The following is a 26,565-nucleotide window of genomic DNA, read 5'->3' as shown; positions in this document are numbered from 1 at the left end:
CATGAGCCAATGTGCACTCTTCCACACGTTAATGCCTTGGTGATAGAAATAAAATGCTCTTCAACCTCCTATCCTTTCTCTGGACCACAGACAGAGGGTGCCGCAAAAGAAATATCACTTAATCCCATCATTCCCCTATCCATCCTCCCTTCTATAGACTTTTAATTGTCTTATCAATATGACTGATGAGGGCATCAAACAATTAAATTGCATATTCATAATTACAAAATATTCAAGAAATAATATGCAGTCATGGGAATATGAATAAGCTACACCCAAATAACTGTAAATGGTTCGTTCGATTTTTGAATTATTGCTGCACAACATACTATTCCATATATCTAACAGAAAATCTCTTTCTGTATTATTTTCAGAATGCCAATGCCAAACCCAACCCAACCTTCTATAAAACACAAGTGACAAAACAACTCCAAAAACTACAACACATTTTAGAACACCATAACAGAAACCAAACAGTTCTGCACCCATACGCCCTGGATGGCATAAGGAACTTGCCATGAAATTGGAAGCATCCCCTTCTACTCTAGTCTTTACCATATGGTGATTACTTGATGATAGGGCACACCAAACACAAACCATTTGCTTCCTTGTTAACATCAAAACTAATAGCACTAAGCAACACAACACATAAAATACTTTTGTCATGTGAACGGCTCTTACCAGCTCAGTAAAGCATGCAACTAGTAATGGCACATTTTGCTTCATCTTATTTAGGCCACAATAAAAAATTTACATAAAGAATCGTGGAAGATACTCCACCTAAGCAACTATTTACACTAGCCTAATAAACACATCCCTGGCTTCGTCTGCAGGTGTGAACACTTTTCTGCAAAATGAGAGTTCGAAGCATCTAATCTCCATGTACAGAACCTCCTATTGTTTGAATTTAAATCATGAAACGTCAACACATTATGATACATCACTTGGAAGTCAACAGCTAAACAAATCCTACTGTCCTATTCTACTTATAGACCCATGGTACTTTCCTCCCAATACTGTTGACTAATTTCATGAAAATGTTTCTTATATATATGATAGTTATATCTAATGGGGGCACTCTTACAAAAAATGGAGAAAATCAATTAACAAATTCACACATAGTTACAACACGGGAACTCTGTTATTTGATCACAATTCATTAAATGTCAAGAAATAATTACTATAATATTTTGACGTTAAAGAGTACAACTTGAGTTGGCCTAGTGGTGGAGAATTTGTGCTCTTAAAAGAGAGGTCACGAGTTCAAATCCCACAAGGGGGTAGGGTATGTACACCTTATCGGCTTCGGCCCATTACCAATCAAAAAAAATATATATATATATTTTGACGTTAAGAAGATAACAACTAAACAAATCTTCGTGTACTCCTTTATTAAAATTACTCATACACAAAAAAGTTACATGTAAAGAAAGACTGTATTAAGCAAATTAAGGAAAACTGTTAACAAATTCACCTGATTGTGCAGCACAAGTAAATTTGACTTTTAACCCTACTACAAACAAATCCAATTTTAAAGAAAATTATGCTGAAATTTTTTAGTTGAAAATGATGGAAAGACAAACACTATTGAATATTTATAATGGCAAACCAGATTCAACTGGAGTCCCCAAAATGGTTTCATATTTCAAAATAAAAATATACAGGCCTTTGCCAATAAATCCTAGAAGGTCATTGTTTACTATGCTTACATATTCTGGAAGCCCGACCATATAAGCACTCACTATGACATTTACAAAAAATGGTCTGATGAAAACCCATCCTTGTTCCGAAAAGATACAAAGCTTTCTAAGGCAGGCATTCATTAACATGGTCTATTTCATATAAAAAGCCCATCCTTGTTCCCACAAGATACAAAAATTTCACAGGCAGGCAGTCATTAGCATGGTATATTTCATATTAATTTGATAAACTTATTTCTTTGGTTAGCTTATGATCTCCTGTAACCTAAGGTATGAAATGAACATGTATTGAAACTACAAGAAAAGATGCCAGCTGACATATTTTATTAAATCATAATGTTTCTTCTCAAAAGAGTGCAAAGAGTATAAGGTCATAGCTTACAAGTTGTGTCATGCCATTCTGTATCTTTGTACGATTGGCTCATAGGTTCAATATTAAAACCATCGCATACAAACTTGCTAAACAAGATAGCAGTTTAAATTTTTGAACTACACTTTCACTGTACGTCACAGTATCACCATAACTCAATTTCTATACTTAATTACTGGCCTGATAACGCTGAAATTTATTTGTCACCCACTCAAAATTTTCACATGCAAATAGTAAATGCCAATCAACTCCCTCTTGTTTATTTTTAATCCAAGTTTGAATTCAGCAAATGACAGCCTATATTTTACAAAGAATAGAACCCACAACAGATGATTTGTACCAGTAAATACTTAGAAGATAAACAAAATTCAAACATAACATGATATAGCAGCAACAGTTGATGATGCATCTAAAATTCTAAATCTCCATTTGGAGTTAGACGCGCATACATTAACCCCAATATAACTCCTTGGTACCAATAGAATGCCCATGTCGATATGATTATTAATCAAACTCATATTAACCCAGGCCAGATATTTGCTGATAGCGTTTTCATACTCATATTAACCCAGGCCAGATATTTGCTGATAGCGTTTTCATACCCATGGGCCACATGGTCCACCTCTTGGCAAAAAGATTAACATTCAGTGTCACAAATAAACCATGCAATCTTGAAGCCATTACTGACAAATTCACAAAAAATACATAAAATTAGTTCTTGTAAGCAAAGACTTACAATGAAGAGTGCTTGAAATTTCATTATAAGAAAAGCAAAAAAATATGTAACAATTTTGGGAAGGACGGGGTAACCATAAGAGAATATATATCTCAACATACATAAGAATTTGAAATGATGACAAGATATAGTTGCTATAATTTCTTTAATCACAGGATTACTGACAGTTGTTTAAAATTTAAATAAACAAAAGCTGAGAGCCATATTTACAAAGAAAAAACAAAACGAACTTCACATTGAAACCTTGTAAACCATGTCATTCAGAGTCATTGTCCCACATATAAAAACAGTGAGAACGTTTCCATTGTGTAGGTATAGACAAGCGCTCCAGCAATTCTTTTTATTCAGTTGAACCACCTGTAAGGATCACTTCCATCGTCAAAAGGCCAGCCTGAACGCATGGAATTTACAGCAGAATTTGAAGCTCTTGTATGTGTACCTTGTGGATTGGGGTTTGACGATCGAAAAGGCCACCAATTAAAGTTGAAGAAACTGCGCCTGCCTTGATTGTGTCCACTACTACCATGATGAGCTCTGTTATCCCTGGTTGGGTTAATGATGGAATTATTATTGGCATTAGCAACCCTCCCACCTGCAAGAGAACGAATTGCAACAGATGAGTTCCTTGAATTGCCATTCCGTCCACCTGATCCATCACTGCAACATAGCCTTCTAAAAGCAAGCCTAATGCCTGAAAAGGAAAGGTACTTTTAATAGACTACTTTTTTAAATGCAGACAAAATTTTCACAAAATCATCAAAAATTAAAATCGTCAAGTAGCAAATTTTTAAATAAACATTCGCCCAAGAATTTTTGCAAAATGTACACAAAATTGTAATAGATTCACCAGAAATTCTAAGTATTATAAGTGAGGACTTATATTTTTACTCAAAATTACCTATTGTACATATATTAAATATTTTTATTAAATGAAAAGGATAACTACTGTTCCGAAAATATAGAAAAACATTCTCAGTAGAAAACAATGAAACTAAAATGATCAGAGGCATGAACATTACCGTGTCCGGCAACTGGTATAGCTGAAGTTGTGGCATCAACCGGTGCGGCACCTCTGGCCGTTGATCTAGGCTGTTGCTGTCCATTATCAGCAGGATGTTGCTGTCTATTATCAGCAGGATGTTGATGACTATTATCAGTAGGCTGTTGCTGTCTGTTATCAGTAGGCTGTTGCTGTCTGTTATCAGCAGGCTCTTCAGTCGGCAGCGCCTGACGACAAATCGGACATGAATTATGCTGGGTCAGCCAAGGTACAATACACTCCGAATGAAAAATGTGCTTGCAGGGCATTTCTCTGACATTGCCACCCATCTCAAATGGTTCGGTGCAAACAGGGCAGTTGGGATTGGATCGAAGATGGTCTCTAGTTACCCTAACTGTAGGCATGGCATCCACAGCACTTGTAGGAGCAGGGGGCGGTCCACACCTGTCATTCTGTGTCAATTGTTCAATGAGGCGATCAAAATCAGACCCCACAAAGTAATCCCCAATGTTAGCAGGCAAACCCCTAATCCCTGATCCAGTGCCCAATATAAACCCCATACCGCCACCATTACCACCATTATCGTCCCTACCCCTCTGACCACCTCTGACAAAGATCACAGGCCTGAAACCACCATCCTCTTCCCTTCTGTGGTCATTATACTGATTGAGCAAGTTGGATACGGCCTCTATTAACTGAACAGCAGAGGGCCTTCTATCTGCGTCCCCTTCATATGAAATGGCCTCCAGCAGCTGAGCCCTAGGCCCCTCTTCGACTTCCTCTAGAAATTCACCAGTACAAAGAGGGCAAACCAAGGGCGTCCTATTTGAGGCCAATCGAATCAAACGATTGCACTGATAGCACCAGTAGCCAGTAGAACTAGGTCTAGAACCCATATTTAAATGCCCACAGATGTATTTAAAGACCGACAAGAAAAACCCAACTCAGAAATCTTCAGATGTTTTAACTACCTGATAAGAAAAACCCACCTCAGAAATCTTCAGATGTTATTACCACTTCGAGCCGAAGTGACTCTCAACGCTCCAATCTGCCGCGACAAGTTTTGCCGTACACTGTGTTTTGGCTTATTGGGTATTGAATGTTTTTTGTTGGGTATCTGTGAAATGGGAGAAGATGATATTTGCGCTGTTGGGTACTAAATTTTCCTAGTTGGGTAGTGAAAATTTATATCGTGGGTATTGGCAAGAATGGAAGTGGGATACTTAACTCACGTTAGCAGGAACAAGAACTTGAAGGATGCCTTGCTCTGCAATGGTGGAATTGCTTGCCAGTTTCCCCTTCCAATCCGAAAGGAATATAAACACACAGTCATATTCCTTGCTTTGTGAACACAGGCTTGCAATGGCATCAAGTGGGTGTAAGATGAAACGAAAACACATGGACAGATTTTATTTTAGATATTTAAATAATTTTTTTTTAAAATACTGATCTTAACCCTAGTTAATTTTATTCCTTTCCGACTTTTTCCCTGGGTTGGGACCGGAACCTCGGAAATATGGTGATCTTAACCAATGAATGATTCTTTGACCAAGCGAAGTTATTTAGACGCACAAATTGTGTGACTACCCAGATTTGAAAGCGTTGAAGTCCATCACAAATTTGAGTCACTTTAAAGTGATTCTGATTTGGAACACTGATCATCCTTTCTTTGGTATAATTTAGACTTTTTTATTTTTATTTGTAATTTGTTGGTACAGTTTTTATTTTGAAGTTTTATATTTTTTTTCATATTTTAAAGATTTTAAGATTTTTTAATCATATTTGTTAATATTTGATAATATATCTTGGTTGAAAATTGTATGATAGGTTTAATCTTTATTAAGAAATAGTTTAAGTTTTCTTTTTCTCTTTTTTTTTTTTAAAATATCATGATAAAGAATCACTTTTACTTTTTTTTTTTAACAAACTTTTTCTTTGAAATGACTAAAATTCATATAAATTTAAATACACGTTATATTTTTTAACTAATTTATAATTAAGAAGTAATACCTCTTTCTATTTTCTATCATTTTCTTCTTTTCAATATTTTCTTGCTTTACTATTTTATTTCCTATACTAATTAACTTTAAAATTGTTATGTACATAATAATGGATTCTATTAATTCTGGTTTCGACTTTCCAAAAGACAATTGAAATGTCAAAAAGGAGAAAAGAAAAACAATGAAAATTCTCGAGAATTCTTTTTTATCTTATGAGATATTACTTATGTTGCCGATTTGTAAAAAAGAAATGTCAAAAAGAAAAGAAAAGAAAAACAATAAGAATTCTCTTCTTTTATGTTGTGAGATCTTATTCATGTTATGGCTTTGTTATTAGTACTTGCCGTTAGGCAATACTATTGTAATGAGTTTTTTGTTTTTCTAGTTAACTAGTTATTAAAAAAATTAATTTGAACCAATCACAAACAAATCTTCACTTTAAATTTTTTTCAATCTTTTTATTTACCAAAGTTTAATTGTACAATTTTTAACATTGGCTAAATACAATTTAGCGGATTTTTAGGAAATCCAAAATAATTAGTTTTAGTGGCAACTATATAATTATAAATGTGGTAGAATGTGTACATATTTTATTAAAATTAGGTTAAAATCAACCATAACGTATGAAGAGTAAGCATATGCCAAGACACTGCAACATTATAATAGAATTAAATGTCATTTATAAAAATTAAAAAGTATGATTAAAATATTAAAATTAAATATTCTACAAAAATTAGGTATAAACATTTAATAAATCGCTATTTTAACATATACTTCTACTTCATCCAATTTACATATTATATTTCTAATTTATAGTATATTATATATTAATGGTGTTGTGACACAAGTTTATAGTTTAATTTTTCTTTTCATTATATGGTATTTATTATTAAATGATATAATCAAAATTAAAACCTCTTATGTAATTTTTTAAAATAAAATGAACATTTTAATTTTTAAAATATTAATAAATATAATATTAATTAATATTTTCAAGAAAATAATTGATCTATTTAAGTAGATAATTGTTTTTAAAATAAAATAAATAGAATGAAGAATTTAATTTTTAGAATCATTTAAACAATAATATTGAATTAATGAATTTAATAATAAATTAAACAAATAATATTAATATTTAGTAATAAATATAAATTTATATATAAAATATTTATCATATATTGATAAGATCTCAATTGAAAAAATATTTATATGGAGGTGGCGGTCGTTAGAGGAGGTCTCCCTCCTCCGCAGGGTTTGAGTTTTTCTTCCTTGCATTTCTTTCTTTCACTGCATTTATTTATGCTTGTTGCTCGCATTTAATTTCCTCCCTGGTCGAACGTGCATAGCCTTTATGGAGGTTGAAACGGATGGCTCGCCCCAATCTTCTCCCCCGCCGCTCGGTCCCCTACCTTCCACTCCACCCAAACAGTCTTTCTGCGAGGTCGCTGGTGGGAGCGCTAGTTCGGTGGCGCAAGATGCTAGGTTCATGGCAATGGACGGGAGCGATGGAGCCAATCCAGAAGGTAAGAACCCTGGGGATGGCTCTACTTCTTTCTCCATTTCTCTAAACGAATCTATGGCTAGTGTTATTGCTAGTGAGAAATCTAGGCTCAAGGACACTGCAATCTTCTTTGCCTGCGTTGACATTGATAAATGCCCACCAAGAAAATTTATAGATGACTGGTTTTACAATTTCTGGAATATTAAACTAGGTTTTCGTATTTCCTTTTGTAGACAATTGCAGAAGGGTTTGTTCATTATATTTTTTAAATCGCATGATACCCAGGTCAAAATTCTAAAAAAGGTCTATTGGAACGTGGGTAAAACCTTATTTCGTGCCCTAGGTTGGTCCCCTGAAGCTAATGCTGAAGAAATATTACCTTTGTCTTGCCCCAGGTGGCTTGTGTTGAAGAACATCCCTCCCTTCTTATGGAAATTTATCCCGCAAATGGTTGAACCACTAGGTAGGTTCATCCGGATGGATGACTCACCTCGGCTTGTGCCACACCTAGATGCTAGGATTCTCCTATCTGTTAAGCCTAGGATCGATCTGCCCAGTATCCTTAGATTTAATATTGAGGACGAATCCTTCTCGTGCCCTCTGGAATTCCTAGGAGGCGCAAACGCGTGCTTTCTATGTAAGAAGGAAGGCCATATCCAGAAAAATTGCCCCATTATTTCTAAGAGAGCGACAAACACAAAAAAAAACCAGGCTAATGGATCTAACCCCAAGCCCCCTAATGTGGTCTCCTCCTCAGCTCCTGAACAGGAATTGCCCGTTTCAGAGGCATGCATCTCTGCCCCTCCCCCCCCCTTGTTCCTCCTATTGCTTCCGCTAACCCAACCCTAGAGGAGTATATAGATGAGGGCTTTTGTATGGTCTCCTCCAAAATCAAAAAACGCAGACGGTATGTGAAATCGCCTGTCTTTGATGGACCTAGAGTAGATCATGTTCACTCTAAACAGCAGGACCCCACTCCGGTTCCCGCCTCTACCTCTAAGGATTGCCCTTCTGACTTTAAAAACTGCTTTGATGCCCTTGCTATGATCAGTAATGACACTATGCCAGTTGATGAAGCTGTGCCCTCCCTGAGGGATAACCCTCTCTACGTTGACCTTGGAGCCTCAGCTCTCACCGGCTCCCATAGCACCACTACTGATCATTGTGAGAGCACTCCCTCGATTGTACTCAGGGAGCCTGGCAATGATGATGTGCTCCGTGTTATCGCTACCGACTCTGGTGTTGAGCAAAACTCTTCTTTTGTTCCCACACATGTGCCCTGGATCGACATGAATGTTGCCCCCCCCAACTATCTTAGCCCCCAAAGACACTCCCATTGGGATTACTGCGCAGGGTGAGAATGAATCTGGGGATGACATTGATGCCCCAAATAGTAACAGCGCTAAAGCTAACAGGCAGGGTCGACCCATGGGTTCCAAAAATAAATCCACCTCGAGTAAGAAAAAAGATGGCAAGGCGATCCCTACCAATAGCAGCAGCCTTCATGTTGCTAAGGATATGTAACTCCCCGCCATTGTTAGCCATGAAGTGCATCTCATGGAATGTAAGAGGGCTGGAAGCCCCTGACAGAAAATATGTTGTTAAACGTTTCCTTGACTCTCATAAGGAGATTGATCTTCTAATGTTGCAAGAAATAAAATCTATTAACTTCACTCTTGAAGCGAACCTAAACTACATTTGGAAAAATTCTATAAAGGTTTGCTCAAAGCACTGCAAAGGTAGGGGCGATGTTGGGCTGCTTATCAGTTCTAGATTAGGCAATCAGATCATTGATAAAGGTTGTTCCCCTTGCAACAGGGTTGTCTGGGCCACCCTTAGCATTGACAACACCCTCTTTGGAGTATGTTCTATATATGCTCTGAATGACTATAAAGACAGAATTACCTTATGGGAATGGCTCATCTCCTTACCAGACATTCCTTGGATCCTAGGAGGGGACTTCAACATGGTTGAAGATTGTGAAGATAAAATGGGGGGCAACCCCTTCGAGTGGAAAGGCCCGGAGAAGTCTTCTTGGGACAGAATGAAAGCCTCTAAAAACCTACTTGATCCCTTGCTTGGAAATAAGGTTGAATCTAAAGGTCTTTGGAACACATGGTGCAACTACCAAAAAGGTGGGCATAGGATTTACTGTCGGCTTGACCGCTTCTATGTTGATAAAGATACCTTCTCCTTTACCCTTTCCGGCCAATGCAACCCTATTGTTGTCTGTCCCTTCACCCTTTCTGACCACCATCCCATATCTGCTGAAATCAGACTTTTTGGCTCCCTCCCTGCTGTCAAGAGTAGGAAATTCATCCTTAACTGTGATTTGCTTCGTGACTCCGACACCCTCATGGCTATTAGACTCATCAGCCTTTTTAATAAAACCCATAATCACTCGGCCTCCCAGATTGACAAATGGAATCTTAATGTTAGCTCCTGGCAAAAGCTCCTTCAAACTATTGGATAACAAAGGGCCAAGGATTATAGATTTGAAGAAAAATCTCTCACCTCTTAGCTGACCCGGCTGGAGAATGACCTCCAAGCTAACCCCTCCTACCCATCTCTTGCCACCCTGGTGGCCAATGCCATAATTGCTCTCCGCTCCCACCAACAGTTCAAAATCAAAGGTGCTAAGATCAGAGCACGTACCCATTGGCTCCAGCATGGGGACAAGGGTTCCAAGTTTTTCTTTAATCTCCTAAAGTTTAAGCATGCGAGAGAAAGGATTGGTAGACTTAACATTAATGGGACTGAAGTTACTAACCCTGGGGAAATTATGGAGGCCTTTGCCCACTTTTACCAATCCCTCTTCACTTCTGAAGATTTTGTTTCTGCTAGAGAGAACAGGTCTAAGTGTAGAGCTATCATCCCTAATATGATCTCTGAAGAAGAGTCCACCCGGCTTAAATGTCCTCTTACCCTTGAGGATATTCAATCTACTATCAATTCTCTTCTCTCTGACAAGGCCCCAGGGCCTGATGGACTCCCCATCGAGTTCTACAAGGCTAATAGTGAGTGGATTTCCCGTGATCTGCTAGACTTGTACAGAGAGGCTATCTCTAAGGGCTCCCTAGGTTCCTGTATTAATAGGAGCATCATAAAACTCATCCCTAAGGATGGGGACAAGGCTCTCATTAAAAATTGGCACCCTATTACTCTCCTCAATGTCTCCTATAAAATATTGGCTAAAATTCTTGCTACTCGGCTGGAGAAACTTCTTCTGAGGTTTATCTGCCCTACCCAAACTGGGTTTATCAAGGGAAGATACATCCTTGAGAATCTCATCACTAGTTGGGAAGCCATGGAGTGGGCTAGGACATCTAACCAGGATGCTGCCATGTTCCTCTTGGATTATGAGAAGGCCTACGACAGGGTGGAGTGGGAGTTTATCATCATGATGCTTGAATCCTTCGGCTTCCCGGGTGAATTTTGTCAAGTTGTTAAAGTGCTTCTACATGATGCCTCTGCTCAAATCGATATTAATGGATCCCTCTCTGCCCCTATCGTGCTATCCAGATCCATTAGGCAAGGGTGTCCCCTTGCTCCCTCCCTGTTCGTCATTGCTTCTGATGCCCTCTTTTACCTTCTCAGAGATAACACTATCTCCCCTAAGGTGGAAGGTATTAGACTCCCTGATAACAATGAGCTTCTAAACATTCAGTTCGCTGATGACACTGCTCTCTTCCTCAATCTTTCCAAGCTTAACTTGGATAATCTGAACTTGAAGACTCGGTTCTTTAGCTCCATCTCTGGAGCCAAGATCTCCCAGACCAGGTCCACCTTCCTTAGCTGGAGCACTCAACCTCCTGACTGGTTTGATAGGTCTAACTACCAATGGGGAGGTCCCAACAAAATTGTTCGGTACCTTGGTGCTCCCTTCTCTGTCTCCCCATCGCTCAAAGATATGTGGCTCTGGGTCAAAGGGAAAATTGACCAAAAGTTCAATAAATGGAACAATAGGTTCCTCTCACTGGCTGGTAGAATGCAAGTCTACCAAAAAATCCTCTCTACCTATAGTATTTACTACTCTTCCACCTGGATGTTTAGCAACTACCATATCCTAGAAATCCAAAAGGGCATCAGACAGTTCCTCTGGTCTGATGGCAAAGGAAATAGTAAAGCCCATTCTGTTAAATGGAATTGGTGCTATGCTAAAAAGGAGCTTGGGGGTCTAGGCCTTAAAGATCTCAAAACTCAGGGCATTGCCCTTGCGGCTAAATGGATTTTTCATGCCTTGACGGGTATGAACCTTGGAAAGTGCTTGTCAGGAATAATATCGAGAGGGCTATCCCTCAGAAGGCTAAGTCTTGGAAAGGTCTGCCTCTTACTGACCTGGTGGTTGGAAGCTTCCCTGTGTCCGTCCAGGGCTCATGTGTGTTCAGATCCATCTAGAAGGCTTGGGAACATGTCAGAGGGTTCTTGGTCAACACCAGTGTCTGCAACGATGATCATATTCATGGTGAAAGATCCCTTTGGTGGAACTTGACCCATGCTGGTAAACCCCTGGCTTTGATCAGGGGGTGCTCGGCTAGATCTTGGCCCAGTAAAGGGATCAAACTCCTAGCCGATATTCTTGAGCATGGTTCCCTTATATCATGGGAGGATCTCAGTGCTAAGTTCAATATCCCCCCCGCCCAAAAAAGAACGTATTACCTAATCATGCATGCCTGTACATTGCTCGGCCTCCCTAAGGATTGTGATATAGACTCTCATAGGTTCCTGGCTTTTGGATGGGCGGATGGCACTCTTCTAACCAAAATCAAAGCCCAAAATATCTACTCTCTCCTGGCTTCTGATACTTCTATTATTTCTCATGTGAATAAGATCTGGTATACTAACCTCTCTGTTTTGCAATGGAAGAAAAACTTTAGCAAGTTATGGAAGAACGCTATTGATCCCAAAGTCAAGTGCTTTAAATGGTTGCTCACTCTTAACAGGCTCCCTATAAGGGGGAACTACGACTCACATGATATTTGTTCCATATGTAAGATGCCTGATACTGGCAAGCATATCCTCTTTAAGTGCTCTGTTGCTAGGGAAGTATGGCTGATGTTTGGTGTTTCCTCTCCCCACTTGATTAATATTATGGAAATTATTTCTGGTTATATTCAGGGACTGAAGAAAGATGCTAATATTTTATGATTTATTTTATCTGCATACATCCTATGGTTCATTTGGAAAATTAGAAATGTTGATAGATTTTGTGGCCAGTCCAGGGCTCTTACTGAGTCTTTTCGAAGACTCACATTTCATAATATTGCCACGCAGGTCTCAGTCGTGCTGAATGTGGAAAGGAACAAACTCAGAAGATTCCTGCGGGATGGTCATGCTACCATGTTTGTCTTTAAGCTTAAATGTGGCCTCGACTGGAGGCGCAATCTTGATGACCTTTCCTCTTTTGAGCATGCTTTGCGAATGCTGAACAATGAAATCAGGGAAAATAGGCAGCCGTCCTTTGAGCAATTGGAGATGTTGAGTCAGATCCAGAGCCATAAGAACATCGTTTGGATGGAGGGACCCCAGGGATGGACCGCCTGGGTGGATTGCTATGATAACATTCTCAGCTAGTGCCTTTCTCTATAGTTTATCTTCTGTGGCTCCTTTTTGGTTTTACTATCCGCTACTGATTATTTTTGGCTTTAACTAAACTCGGGACAGGCCCGTGGTGGTGTCTGCTGTTCCTTTTTTGCTGGTGAGGCTCTGCCTCTGTATTTCTGCTCCCTCTATCTTTAATATAAAAAATATATTTATATCATTTTATAAAATAAATTGAATAATATTTTTTATTATTAAATATTATTTACTTACAAATAAATTATTTACTTAAAAATATGAAAGACAAATTTTATTTTCCTAGTAAAATTTTAATTATTATGAAATAATTATGTTTAATTTTTTTATCTTAATTATTATAATTTTTAAAATATAATAATTATTAAAATCAAATCATAATTATTATTAAAACTATACTAAAAACAAGGCAAGTACTAGCCACTATGTGGCACTTGTTTTTTACTAGAGCCAAAATTAAAGTGGAGAAAAACTAAAAAAGAGACATTATTTATTAATTATAAAATATCAAAAACCACCATTTTCTATTTGTTAGTTTAAAACATTACAATATCATATGGGTGGTTTGTCTTTTCTTAAGAGATTCAATATGTAAGGTATTCTCAATTTTTAATTCAAAAAAATATTTTTTTCTTATATAATAAATAAGATCATGTTTTCTAATTAAAGAATATAAGTATTATTTGTAAGATGGAAATTATTCTTGAGATTCTTTAATGGGAAAATGTAAAGAATCAAAATTAGAATTGGTACAAAATAAAGTGAACAAAATCTTTTAAGATATTTTTTATACATAAAAGATGTGACTTCACTAAGTTATAATTCGATCAATGAAACAAGAATGTAAAGAATTAAAAGTTGAAAAATACATAAGATAAAAAGATTAAGTGAATAAAATATTTTGAGATAATATTATAAGTCAAAATATGTAATCTAATTAAATTAAAAAATCAAGAAATAAATAAAATATGTTATAAAATGTGTTCTACTTAAATATTTAAAAATGAACAATTACTAAAGATGCTGAAATTTTTAATGTTTATGATTATATTTATGAGGTACAAAATAAAAATCAAGTGAAGATTATGTTTTTGATTAAAAAAGCAATGAAAACTAGGGCACTGATTTTTTACATAGCAAAACTATCAACGGAACCATAGTGCAACAACAACACTATAACATCATGCTAACAAAGCAGCACGTCCTTTGAAGCCAGGCTGGCCAAACAAGTCACCACCCAACCAACAGTAACCGTAGGAATATTCCCATTATTTGAATTATGAACCCAACCCCTCCAAATAACCAAAGGGAAGAGAGGAGAGTAAGGAAAAAACTAAGCAACAACACAATCATTGATAGATATTTTAGATTTCTCTCCTTGAAGAAGGAAGTTGACGTGGTTTAGGAGGGAATTTTGGCTCATCCAACATCTTAAAGCAGAAATATTTATCCCAAGGGCAGCCAGGGCATCAACCACTATGTTACCCTCTCTAAAGACATGCATGAATCTGAACGAGTCAAGCCCAGAAATGAGCCTTAGGGTGTCCCCGATGGTTCCCTTAATGGTCCAGTTAAGCCTATTCCGCCCTTTGACAACATCTATGATGAGCTTGGAATCACCCTCAATATCCATTGACTTGATTCCCATAGTCAGGGCAAAACAAATCCCCCAAGCTAAGGCCATTGCTTCAGTCTAATTAGAGGAGTGCCCATTCAAGTTACCCGCATAAGCAGCAACAAGGGCCCCCATGTGGGTTTTGATGATCCCTCCACCAGCAACCAGGCCCCCTCTGGTAGCCCCATCAAAGTTGAGTTTCAAGCCATGGGTGGCAGGAGGGTATCAAAGTGAAGATTATGTTAAAGTAGTCATCATATCAACATTATGAAAAGATTTTCATATCTTATATGTCTAAACTTTGTGGTTATGATTTTTGGTTAAGTTGTCTAGTCCAACTTGTAATTAATCTTTTTGTCTTTTTGTCCTTTCAAAGATGAAGATTGTTCTACTTAAATATGTAAAAATGAACAATTACTAAATATGCTCAATTTTTTAATACTTGTGATTATATTTATGAGGTACAAAATCAAAATCAAAATCAAGTGAAGATTATGTTAAAGTAGTCATCATATCAACATTAGGAGAAGATTTTTTGGGGGAGTGAAGATGGACTTCCTGTTGCGGGGCGACTGTTGCGATCTTTTGGTTGACTCAGGGAGCCTCTTACCCCACTTGCAAGGTTGCCCCACTCTGTGGATTGTCTTCTTACTATTTTTTGCAAGGAGCCTTTTGATTTTGTGTTGTTGGGCCTTGTTGGCCTTGGGGGCGGTTGTTTTGGGGGCCTCCTTCCTTCTGCAATTGTTGGGCTGTTGTTTACAGGTGTTTTGACCTGTGTGTTTTGAGTGCTTTTAGTGGCCTCTTTTGGTTTTGAGGGTGAGCCCCATGTTCGATGTAAAGGGTCAAGGCCCTTAATCCTTGCTTTTCTAATAAAAAACATTAGGAGAAGATTTTCATATCTTGCATGTCTAAACATTTTTGTTACGATTTTTGAAATGGGATGTATAGTCTGCCTTAATTAATCTTTTAGTCTTTTTGTCCCTTCAAATATGACAAGACAACTCATGTTATTATGATTTAAAGGCTTAAAAGATAACTAATGCATTTTTTTAATAATGTGAAGAGTATTATGCTTCTCATTTTCGTCCACATTGAATTCAAGCTTGACATATACGACACAATTTATTATACATGAGACATATGGTAAAGTTTGATGGTCGCATTTTAATGAATAATATGTTTCATGCCAAGATTTTTTGAATCTTACTACCAAAACTTTTCTAGCCATGATTTTTGGAATTGGATGTCTCTTTCAACTTGTAATTAATATTTTAGTAATTTTTTTCTTCAAATATGACAAGATTTGGATAAAATGACTTATTTTTCTAAGACCACAAAACAATTGGAGTATAACATAAGCATTGATTAAGTGTTAGAGACTAATAAGATAACTAGTGTATATTTTGCAATTAATTTGAAGAGTCTTATGTCCTCTCATTTTTTCTCCGTGTTGAATTCAATTGTGATATGAACTTTACTAAATTTTTTTAACACATAAGACTCACATATGGTAAAGCTCAATGTGCACCTTTCAATGAATAATATGTTTGATAATAAAGATTTCTATATATTACATGTCTAAATTTTTTGGCATCAATGTTTGAAATGGGATGTCTCATCCAACTTGTAATTAATATTTTATTCACTTTGTCCCTTCAAATAAGATAAGATATGGGTGTAGGTTTTGCAATTAATTTCAAGAGTCATATGTCACTCTCATTTCTTTTACATGTTGAATTCAATTGTGACATTTACAACACACAATTAATTACACCTAAGACTCATATGATAAAGTTTGATGGCCACCTTCTAATAAATAATATATTTGATTATCAAAGTGTATGTGTGGTTTTGCATCTCTAAAAAAATGTTGGAAATTATTTGAATTTTGATGTAAAAAAAAATATATTGCAGAATGATTTGTTATTTTGTAAACTAATGAAATGTAAATTTTTTAGACAAAAAACTGTTTGAATGTATTTTTTAAGGTTTGTAATTTAATTGTTGATAACATATTAAAAAATAAGGTTGAGTAGGATGTTACTTTTCTATAAAAAAAAAAAAAATTATTTATAACTTGAAACTTTAGTGTATGGATTTTTTCATTTTAATAAATATTTTTTTAAATATGATTTAAAACTAGTGTATACTAAAAACACAAGTTTTTTGACAAGATGTAACTATTTTGTCCATTCTTTTTGTGAATTCCAAAATTCAAACTATTCACTGACTCAACTCAAGATTTTTTATCTCCTTCCCTCTAAAGACCATCAAATCACCAATATTTTCTCCTCCATCACCCCTCTATTCTCCCACTTCCTTTTCCTTACAACTCCCTACTTTTTCAAAAAGGAGCCATCTGTCTCACCCCACAACAAAAGCTATTATTAGCCCTTAAGAAAATTAATATGTAATTATCAACACTATCTTAGAGAATACATACATCTACCCTTTCATAATATTTATTATTATATTGATTGTCATACATCACTCCATCAATCTATGTCACTCTCCTTCTTACCAACTCATTATTAGATTAAAAAATATTAATTAATTTGACTATTATTTTAAATTATTATTTATTTATTTATTTTATTGTCACTAAAAAACAATCAAACTTTTAACCTATTAAATTAATAATATAATTTCAACTTTAATAAATATTTAAATAAGCCTTAATTAATTATTTTAACACCCTCAATATTAGTTATTTCATGCCCATTTTATAAAAAATCAAACAAGAATGATCACTTAATAGAGTTTTCATTAAAACTTAGTTCACATATTAAAGTCCCATTGAGAAATTGAGGCAACTCCAAACTGTAAAAACCAACTAAGATAAAAGTCATAATCACTCTTTGATCTTCTAGTTGAAAGAGGAATGAAGGGAAGCAATCTCCTTTATGAGTAAGATCAACCCCTTTTTTTTCATTTCATTTGATAACCTTAACTCATCTTTATAGAATTTTAAAATATAGATTTTAAAAAACCTAACCACTATATTCTTTTTTTGTTTCGCAAGTCCACCAATCTATTTATAGTTATTTTTGACAAATTTCTATCATTTAAAAAAAATGACTTAAATAAGTAAAAGATTTTCATTTATCATCAAATTGTTAATTTTTTATTTTTTATTTAAGAAGGTTAGCCTTCTATGAATGTTGTGCCCCCTTAGGAGATTTGTTGCTCACCCTTAAGGGGTCATGATCTCATGGACGTGTCTATTATGGCTCCAAAATATCAGTATGGATTGACTAACACACATGTTAGTCGCGCGTTTTACACCGTTGATTTTGCAATAAATGACTGTGATTGACTAACACATCGCTATCATAGTATACGAAAGGTTTGTTTTAGAGCCAGAATAGCTTCAGCCTGATCCCATGGGGTAGAGCCCTCACCCACAATCACAACAATAGATGGCAACTAGAGTGGTGGATTGAGGTTATCTCCCTCCCCTTTGCACATTATCTAGGGAATACAACAATAACCAAACAACATTTAATCTATTTTATTTTATTTTTTAAACCTTTTTTCTTATGACATTTAATCAATAGAAATGCATCCTTTAAAATCTATCTTATATGAATAATATTTATTCGATATTAAATATTCATGTGTATATGTGTGTAAGTGAGATATATACATATAATAGCAAAATAAACTATAATTAAATGTATAAGAAATAAATATATTAAAACAAATATAGTACAAAGAGTGGTATTTCATAATGAAAGGTGTGTACTTGGGTAATAGGTAAACGAATACTCTACTCTCTTCTCGAAGTAATTATAAAGGGTCTATTATTTGGAACAATGTGCTTAAATCCAGGTGTCTAGTCCAAAAAATGAATAGTTTGAAAGGTTGGTGATGGAAGGAAAATTGATTTTTGGGCTAACAAATGGTTAGATCCTAAGACTCTTGCCTCCAATCAATCCTTTAATGGTCTAAATAAAATTCCAACAATTTTTTTGTTATTTATGTCAAGGATCAGTTTCATAGAATTGGGCTCCTACTCAAATGAAAGAGCCTCTTTAAGTATTGCCCCAATCAAGATCACTTGAGATACTACAATGGACCTTTAAACGAGACTCTCAAAGATCAAGATTCTATTTTTTCCTTTTAATGATGAAATTGCTCTATCTCTTAACAATAAAGATTTTTGTCTTTGTTAAGTTTTCTTATTGTTTGTTATTGGATCCCCCTCTTCGGGAAGTTTTCTAAACAAGGTTTGGATTCAAAACTCCATCCTTAAATTTAATTTGGGTCGAACCCAAAATCTTTTGAAATACAATTTTTATTTTTATTTTTAAGTTAAAAAAATGTTGGTTGTAATTGGTGTTTCCCTCCTCATGGTCTCTAACAGGGCACCCACGGGACCAAGGGCCCACACCACTAGCAACATGATCTAATGGCTCATGGGACCAACAAGACTGTGACTATAATACCTATCGATTTGTTTGGTACGACAATAGGACAAGTCTATGAACCCCCCACCCACCAAATTTTTTTAATAAAAATTTTATTCACAAGTTTATAATATTTTTTTTATTTTTTTTTTGCAGTTGCCCTCTTGTAATGCCAGCCAAAATACACTAGAGAAATACAACCAACATACAACTAGAGATAAAAAAAAAATTTAAACATCTACTAACAGAACACAGTGAACTATCATTACATCAAAAGCATTAATTAACATCTACAATATTATATTAAATATCTTTAACATCATAATTACACGAGCGGAATACATCACAACATCTACCATTCCCTAGGGTACTTCAACACCATCACATAAATAACTCTAACACATAAACACATCTCCATCTATGATATCATTCAACATTCATTACATTCATTTCCTAATTGACTACCTTCCTTCTTAGCATGGGAATCATTATTCAACAAATGCATATCCTATCATATCCCATTATCCAATTAATTCATTTTAAAACACCAAACTAAACATTCCTAATCCCTTTCCAAACCTTCTAACATGTCATATTATTATGAATTATCAATTAGGCATTAACTAACACAATCTAGTTCATTTTCTTAAGTATAACCATACATCCTACTGTAATGTAGAAAAAAGGGTGAATGATGAGATCAAGAGGAAAACTACCCTTTCCCTCAAGGAGAGATGAGAGTTTCACTATTGATTACCCTTCAAACAATTTTTACCAAATTACATTTGGAAGAGGAGAGGATAATTCACTAGATTCAACCTTCAAAGATGAAGATTGAATTCTGAATGAAATGGGGGAATGATAAGTTGATCCCCTCTTCCTTATTTGAAATGGAAAGGAATTGATTGAATTATGTAGTACAAAAGTGACAAAGAACTAATTATAACTTAAGATCAAAACATGGGATGAAGTTGTGCACCTGGATCTGGAAGTAATGTGTCAAGACAAAGTTGCCCTACGAATTTGAGGAAAAGTTGCCCGAACCATCGTGGGAATGTACACGGTCCTCCGAAAAATCTGCGAAATGAAAAGGGTTTTTCCGCCTCTGCAAATAAAGCACAAATCCGAAAGTACAGTTGCACACCTACAACCTACACATAGAAAAGAAAGGAAAATGGGTTGGGATTGGGGGTTTGCCTTTAGGTCAAACCCCATTTTGGAATTAACTAAGTAATGAAAGAAAGTACTTGCAAGTAGATGTAAATGAAAGATTGAATTGTAAATCACCTCAAGGGAGGTTGTGATAGCAATGTTGATAGAAATGCTTGCGTGGAATTGAATGTTGGAATCAATCTCCTCTTCAATGGTTGAATCCTTGACTTGAATACAACACCTAGCCTTGAAGGGAGACTTAAGAATGCTCAATGTTGGAAAAGAATGCTTGAATTCTTGAATGCTCGATCACTCATGCAACTTGAACTCATCCAACTTATTGAACTTCAACTTATGCAAATGAGAGGATGAATGCCCCTTAAATACATGTTAGTGGATTTGATTTTCATTACAGGGCGACATTGGGGGAGTTTCCCACCCAATGCACAACCAACAATGCAACCCTAGGAAGGGTCTTGCCCCAAAATAGGGTAGGGATAGGGGTGCCATGCCCCTGTCCAACCCCTTTCTCTAGGGTAGAGTGCAGACAAGGTGATGCAAAGGCCAAGAAAGAAGTTGTTTCTGAGGGTTGAGTAATCTTCGGTCTCTGATTAGGCTAAAGGATTCAATCTCGCATGCATGAGAACCCCAATGCAGTCAAAAATTGCTAGGGTCGCAATTTTATGACACTACATTTAGCCCCCACTTTAGTGGGAGTATAAGCGTATGCCAATACTGTTGGTAAAGTACAAGGAAACAAGATTGAAAGACTTTTACCACGTCAAGGAGGCAAGATGCACCAAGCCGCCGTTAGACTTAGGATCTTACAACTTCGATTGACAAAGTAAAAGGGAAGATCGAGAAGGGGAGAACCATGACTGCAAGTAGCAAAGTTCCCTTCGCTATGAGTCATGAAGGCACAGATACCAAAGATTACAAAGCAAAACAAAGTTCACTAAGTAATTCTAAGTATCAAGAAGGAAAATATGAGCAGAGTGTATGGCCCCACGTTAAAGTGAGTGCACACACTTTATCGAGAGTGATTTCTTTTAGGCAGGATACACCCAAGAGAAGAGAAGGAGGGAGCACGTTATCACAAGGATTTAGCCCCTAATCAAGGAATAAACCCAAGGATAACAAACACAAAACATGAGGTAGTGTCATTTTTTGTGGGGTCAGTATGTTGTTGTAGCATCCTAAAATCGTGACACTTGCAATTTTGACTACATTTGGGTCTTCACGATGGCGATGCAAGACGGAACCTGAATGGAGACCCCGAAACTTGTTCATGACATCAAAAACTGCATTTTTCAGCACCCTGGCCTGATCCTCCTTGCACCCTGCTGTCCCTGGAGGTGGGACCATGGCGCCCAGCGCCCTGGTCCTTCTGGACTAGGGTGCCCAGTGCCCTGGTCCCCCAGGACCATGGCGCCCAGCGCCCTGGTCCCTGGCCCTATTTTGGGCCTGGTCTCTTTTGGGGCTTCGGGTCTTTAAGTTTGCAAATTGGAAAATAATGTTTCCTGGTCGGCCTAAGGTCGGGAAAATCACTCTTTCAACCCTAATTGACAAGTATAAAAACTGCATTTCCTCTCTCATTTTGGTAAGATGGAAAAAAAGGTGGAAGCGATATTCAAACATTCAAGCATTCAAGCATTCCTTCAAGCAATTAATCATTCTAAGTCTCCATTCAAGGCTAAGTGTTGCATTCAAGACAAGGATTCAACCATTGAAGAGGAGATCACTTACAACATACAACATACAACAACATTTACACCTTCGCATGTAAGAATACAAACATTCTTACAACAAGGTTGCAGGTACGCGGCTGTAATTGAAGATCTGGAATCCTTGTGCAGAGACGAACAAATCCCCCTTCGTTTCGCGGATTTTTCGAAGGACCGTGTGCACGCCGGGCGCCATCGTCCCGTCAACTTTCGCTCAAATTTGCAGAACAGCACCGTCTCGACATTTTACTGCTAATTCCAGGTCCGCAGCTTCATCCCATATGCCTATCTTTGTTTATAAGCGAATCTTTCCTACTTTACATGCATTCCTAGTCCAATCTTTCTATCTACATTCTTTACAAAAGAGGGTATCCTTGATGTCTTAACCCTTGAAACTCATTTAGAATCCAATCTTGCATTGCGTGGGATTGGATCTTGTGGGTTTCAACCCCTCTTTTGAATGTAAAGTCTCCCCTAAGTGAAAACCATCAACCCTAGTGACTCTCCCTTCTCTCTCCTTGGAGTCGGGGAGGGGAGAACAACTAGGGTTCGATTTTTCCGCTTTACAGTTGTATGATAACTCATGTATACCATGTATGTATATGCATATAATAATCTTCATTCCCCAAAGAAGGACACTACCTTAGAAGAAAGGGAAGAGAGGATGTCTTTTGAGTCAACATGAAAGAAACCAAGAAAATATCTCAATGCTTTGCATCGTCCCCAAGTAGACATTAAGGGAACAATAGAAGAACAAGGATACATATAGAAGAATGGTCACAAAAGAGAAAGAAAGGAGAGAGAGAAAAATCTGTAGTGCTAATATTGCTAATCTAGCATGACATCCGCCTCCCGATCTTGTTGATTACTATTTCAGGAAGGCAAGCAACATACTAGAGGTGCGACATCGAGCACAACAGATGAAGCTATCACAAGATCGAAACAAGGACTATGCTCATGTTGTAAGTCACTTTGTTCGATTCTAGGAGCTAGGATTAGGGTTTGTGAAAACTCATCTGATAAATGCTTGTCCACATCAACATACTCATACTCACTATCAAAAGCATTAGGAGTTGTATTGTCATTATGAATAACATTTTCACCCATTTCTTCATCAAAGTTTAGAGAAAGAGGAGCAAGAACACGAATAGGAGTCGAGTCATCACATGTTTTGTGCAACTTATGATTTGGAGATGTAGATTGAACATCTTGCTTATGATAAAAGGGAATCTTGTCAACTATTGGAGTTTGAGGAGATTGAGTATTTTGAGGGATAGCTTCACGAGCTCAAACATGACATCTTCATCAGTGTTCTCTCGTACAACGATTCTGTTGAGTCCTAGTGGAAGGCTGAGAAGGAGGAGGAACACTTGAAAAAGTAGGAATGTTTCTCTCCTTGATAGTGGAAGGTTTAGGTTGAGATCTTTTTGGTTGAACAATAGGAGAAGCAAGCCTCTTCTCTCGATAAGAGGAAGGAGGTGGAACTGCGCCATAGAAAGGAGGAATATTAGGTGTAGGAAGGAGACCAGGTCCATCATGAGGAGGAGGTATAGGTCTAACCTTAGGAAGAATATTTTTGTTCTCCTTAAGAGAAGGTAAAGTCACATCCATAGGAATAGGTGGACGATCTTCCTTAGGAGGGAGATAAGTTCTATCCGTGAGGAGAAGAACCTCATCTTGAAGAATAATAGGAATGTCAAGTGTTGGGGATCTAGGTTGACTTAAGAATAAAATTATATCATTCTTCCATTTTTTATAAGATTGAAAAAGAGAATTGCTCCTTGATGGAAGAGATTGAAATTGTTTAGGCCAAAAGAGATCAATAGGAACACCAAGGCTTCTTTCAAATGGACGAAATAAGCTATGGTTCACAGTTATGATTTCTCCATTGTGAGGAAATTTTAGGCACTTGTGGATTGGGGAAGCAATAGCCTTCACGAAAGATAGCCAAGGATAGCCAAACTTCACACAAAATTGCTCAAAAGAAGGTATGATAACAAAGTCAACATCCATGGATTTAGTATGAACTTCAACAGGAAGGGTGATAGAACCAATGGTAGGGAAAGACTCTTCAACTATGACATAAAACCATGCAAGAGGGATCGATAAGGGAACCATGGAAAGGGATATCATTAACCTTCGTAACTATGTATAAAGGGCCATCAGATTCTCTAATGGTCTCGCTAGGGTCAAATGTGATACAAGGATCCTTAGGCATATCTTGTGTTTCTACCATATTAACCAAGTTTGGAGCCATAGAAGTGAATTCTTCATAAGAGAAAGAATTAGGAATAATATCAATAACGTTAGAGGTATGAGAAGGCAAGGGATCAGTGAAAATCTTAAGATTTTGATTAGGAGGAGCTACTGATTTATTCCCTTTATCATTCACACCTACCATAGATATAGTATTATTATCAATCAAGTCTTGAATCTTATTTTTTAATGCAAAATATTTCTCAGTATCATGACCAGGTTGATGATGATATTGACAAAAGGAATTGTTATCAAAATAAGGGGATGCAAGTTTAGAAGGATCAATTTATTTTATAGGAGGAAGTTTGATAACATTTATGTGCAACAACTGAGAAATAATATTATGTAAAGATTCATTCAAGGAAGTAAACTGTCTTTCTCTTTGGAAAAAAAAAAAATAGAACGCACACCTATTGTAGCATTCACATTGTTGTTGTTGATTGCATCATTGAACTTGATGAAGCTTTTTGTTGGTTTGAACTTCGCAAACAGTTGTGTTGGCATGATTGGCATAACTGATGTAGATGAGTTGATGACTATATCGGTAGAAGATTGATGATGACATGATCATTTATTTGTGTTGTCATTGATGGAAACTTATGTCAACTAATGTTTGATGATGGTTACAGATGAAATTTGGTGTCTGACTTGTTGGATAAGTAATTTGGTCTACCCGATTTAGAATTTGTAAGTATGACAGGGTTTATCGGTAGGACTAAGAATTAGGACTTCAACCGGTAAAAGAAAATATTTTGATGGAATCGATAAATCGGTGATGGTTGGAGACTTGTGGTTTGAGACATAAGATTTTATGATGGATTTGTGCATGTGATCGGAACTACATCCTATGTTGATTATCGGAAGGCCTGTTTTGAATTTATGATGGATTTGTGCTAGGGTTTTAGGACCGATGATGAATTCACTCAACTGGTAATGATTTTTGATATGACGATGATTGGTGGTGAATCTACATCAAGGAGATAACATGACAAAACTCACTTGAATAATTTGAATTGTGTTTTGGTACAAAAGATGGTAGAATTTCTCAAGAATGTGCAAAGTGCTTAGTAGAATGTTCTAAGGTTTGACTTATGTATAGATCGGATTTTTGTGATGGGTTATGAATAATAAATGGTTGATATTGCATTGTAAATTGTTATAATGATATGGATATTGATCTGATATGATCTGTATTATAAATTCCAGATGTAATTAGGTTTTATGGCCAACTTAGTTCTTATGGCTATTTAGGGCGACACAACTGATGTTTCATGTGTCGGTGATATTAGGAGAATGAGTTAAGTCCTCCTAGAGAAGATAGAGATATGTCTGAGTGTTGCAGATTATGAAGCATAACTAGATCTGATTTAGCAAGCTGAAAGTGCAAAGTAACAGATCATTTTTCACTATTGTTCCCTAACAATTACAATAGCATAAATCCCTTAACCGAGTAGGTCCTAATAGGCCTTTGCATTCTAAGTCCCCTAGCAGGGAAGCTCATAAAAGAGTGTTTAAATCCTCTAACCAGGTTGATCCTAACATATCATTAAGCTCCTAGCTAAAGTGATAGGCAAATCCCTTAACCAGGTGACTCCTAACAGGGTCTACTCCTAACCAAGCATATTGTAAGCTCCTAACAGGGCATACTTCGGAAGAGTACAAATTATTGTGAGTTACAATCCCCACCGTGGTTTTTCCTGTTTGGGTTTCCACGTCAAAAATCTTGGTTTTCATGTGTGGAATGTCTTTTCATAGTTTTTATGTTTTCATGCATTATTTATGAATACCGGTTATGATAAGTTTATTGTTGTTTATCAGAGATCTGTAAATGGTTATCGGTAATGTTAATGAATTGATAGATGAAGTATTTTGATCGAATAATAAGTCAGTATGAGTATGTGTTGATCAGATATCTAGTTGGTGTATATTCTGATTAATAAGATTGCATAAGTGGGTATCAAGTGTATGAGATCTGCTAAAGGGATAGATTCATGTATTAAATGATTTCAGATCTGTTGTAAATGGTATTTTGATTTGAAGTTATAAATTGTGTTAATACCGATTCACCCCCCCCCCCCCCCCCCCCTCTCAGTATTAACCGGATCCTCATAGGATTAACAATTGGTATCAAAGTTGTGGTCCTCTGTGTGCAAAAAAGCTTAACCACTTGAGGAAAAGATTCTGAGGAAGACAAGATGATGAAGAAAGAGGGTCTAAAATTCAACAAGGATAACTATAAGCTCTGGAAAGATAGAATGAAGATATATCTCAATGGTCTTGGTGCTCAATACTAGAAACATGTTGAAACAACATATGTGGCTCCTACTACTGCTTCCTTGACACCAGATGAACTTAAAGATCAATAGGAGAACATGCAAGCCCTTGAAGCTATTGTAAGCACTTTATTTGATTATGAATATATTGATGTTCAAGGATTGGAAACTACACATGAGGTTTGGGAAAAAATAGAAACAATTCATGGAGGAGATGAGCACGTACAAAGAGCAAAAGAGGAAAGCTTGAGA

The 26,565-nt window shown here is 36.5% G+C and overlaps 1 protein-coding gene across 4 annotated transcripts; it reads right to left on the bottom strand.

Annotated features, from left to right (window-relative positions):
• Positions 1–1,988: 1,988 nt before the first annotated feature.
• LOC131048361 (probable E3 ubiquitin-protein ligase RHC1A) lies at positions 1,989–5,214 on the bottom strand. 4 transcript variants are annotated; one of them, XR_009106398.2, is made up of 4 exons: positions 3,826–5,214; positions 3,246–3,497; positions 3,050–3,163; positions 1,989–2,753 (listed from the first exon to the last, which is right to left on the bottom strand). XR_009106398.2 is itself a non-coding variant. In XM_057982296.2 (3 exons), the coding sequence occupies exons 1-3, from the start codon at positions 4,700–4,702 to the stop codon at positions 3,147–3,149; spliced, it is 1,146 nt and encodes a 381-aa protein (XP_057838279.2). In that variant the 5' UTR covers positions 4,703–5,214; the 3' UTR covers positions 2,877–3,146. The 4 variants fall into 4 exon arrangements, 2 of the variants coding, with proteins under 2 accessions (XP_057838279.2, XP_057838280.2); XR_009106399.2 differs by having other exon boundaries at positions 3,246–3,398; positions 3,826–5,208; XM_057982296.2 differs by lacking the exon at positions 1,989–2,753 and having other exon boundaries at positions 2,877–3,163.
• Between the last annotated feature and the right edge of the window lie 21,351 nt (positions 5,215–26,565).

Source organism: Cryptomeria japonica, chromosome 8 (assembly GCF_030272615.1).
Source record: "Cryptomeria japonica chromosome 8, Sugi_1.0, whole genome shotgun sequence".
NCBI classification, from domain to species: Eukaryota; Viridiplantae; Streptophyta; class Pinopsida; order Cupressales; family Cupressaceae; genus Cryptomeria; species Cryptomeria japonica.
The sequence above is the reverse complement of the archived record's forward strand: the minus strand, read 5'-3'. Positions and strand labels throughout refer to the sequence as shown.

Excerpts from the sequence above, each read along its gene's own strand:
- LOC131048361 (XM_057982296.2), bottom strand. The coding sequence starts at position 4,702 with ATGGGTTCTAGACCTAGTTCTACTGGCTACTGGTGCTATCAGTGCAAT. Across the intron at positions 3,498-3,825 it reads TATACCAGTTGCCGGACACG|GCATTAGGCTTGCTTTTAGA; the intron begins GTAATGTTCATG and ends TTTCCTTTTCAG.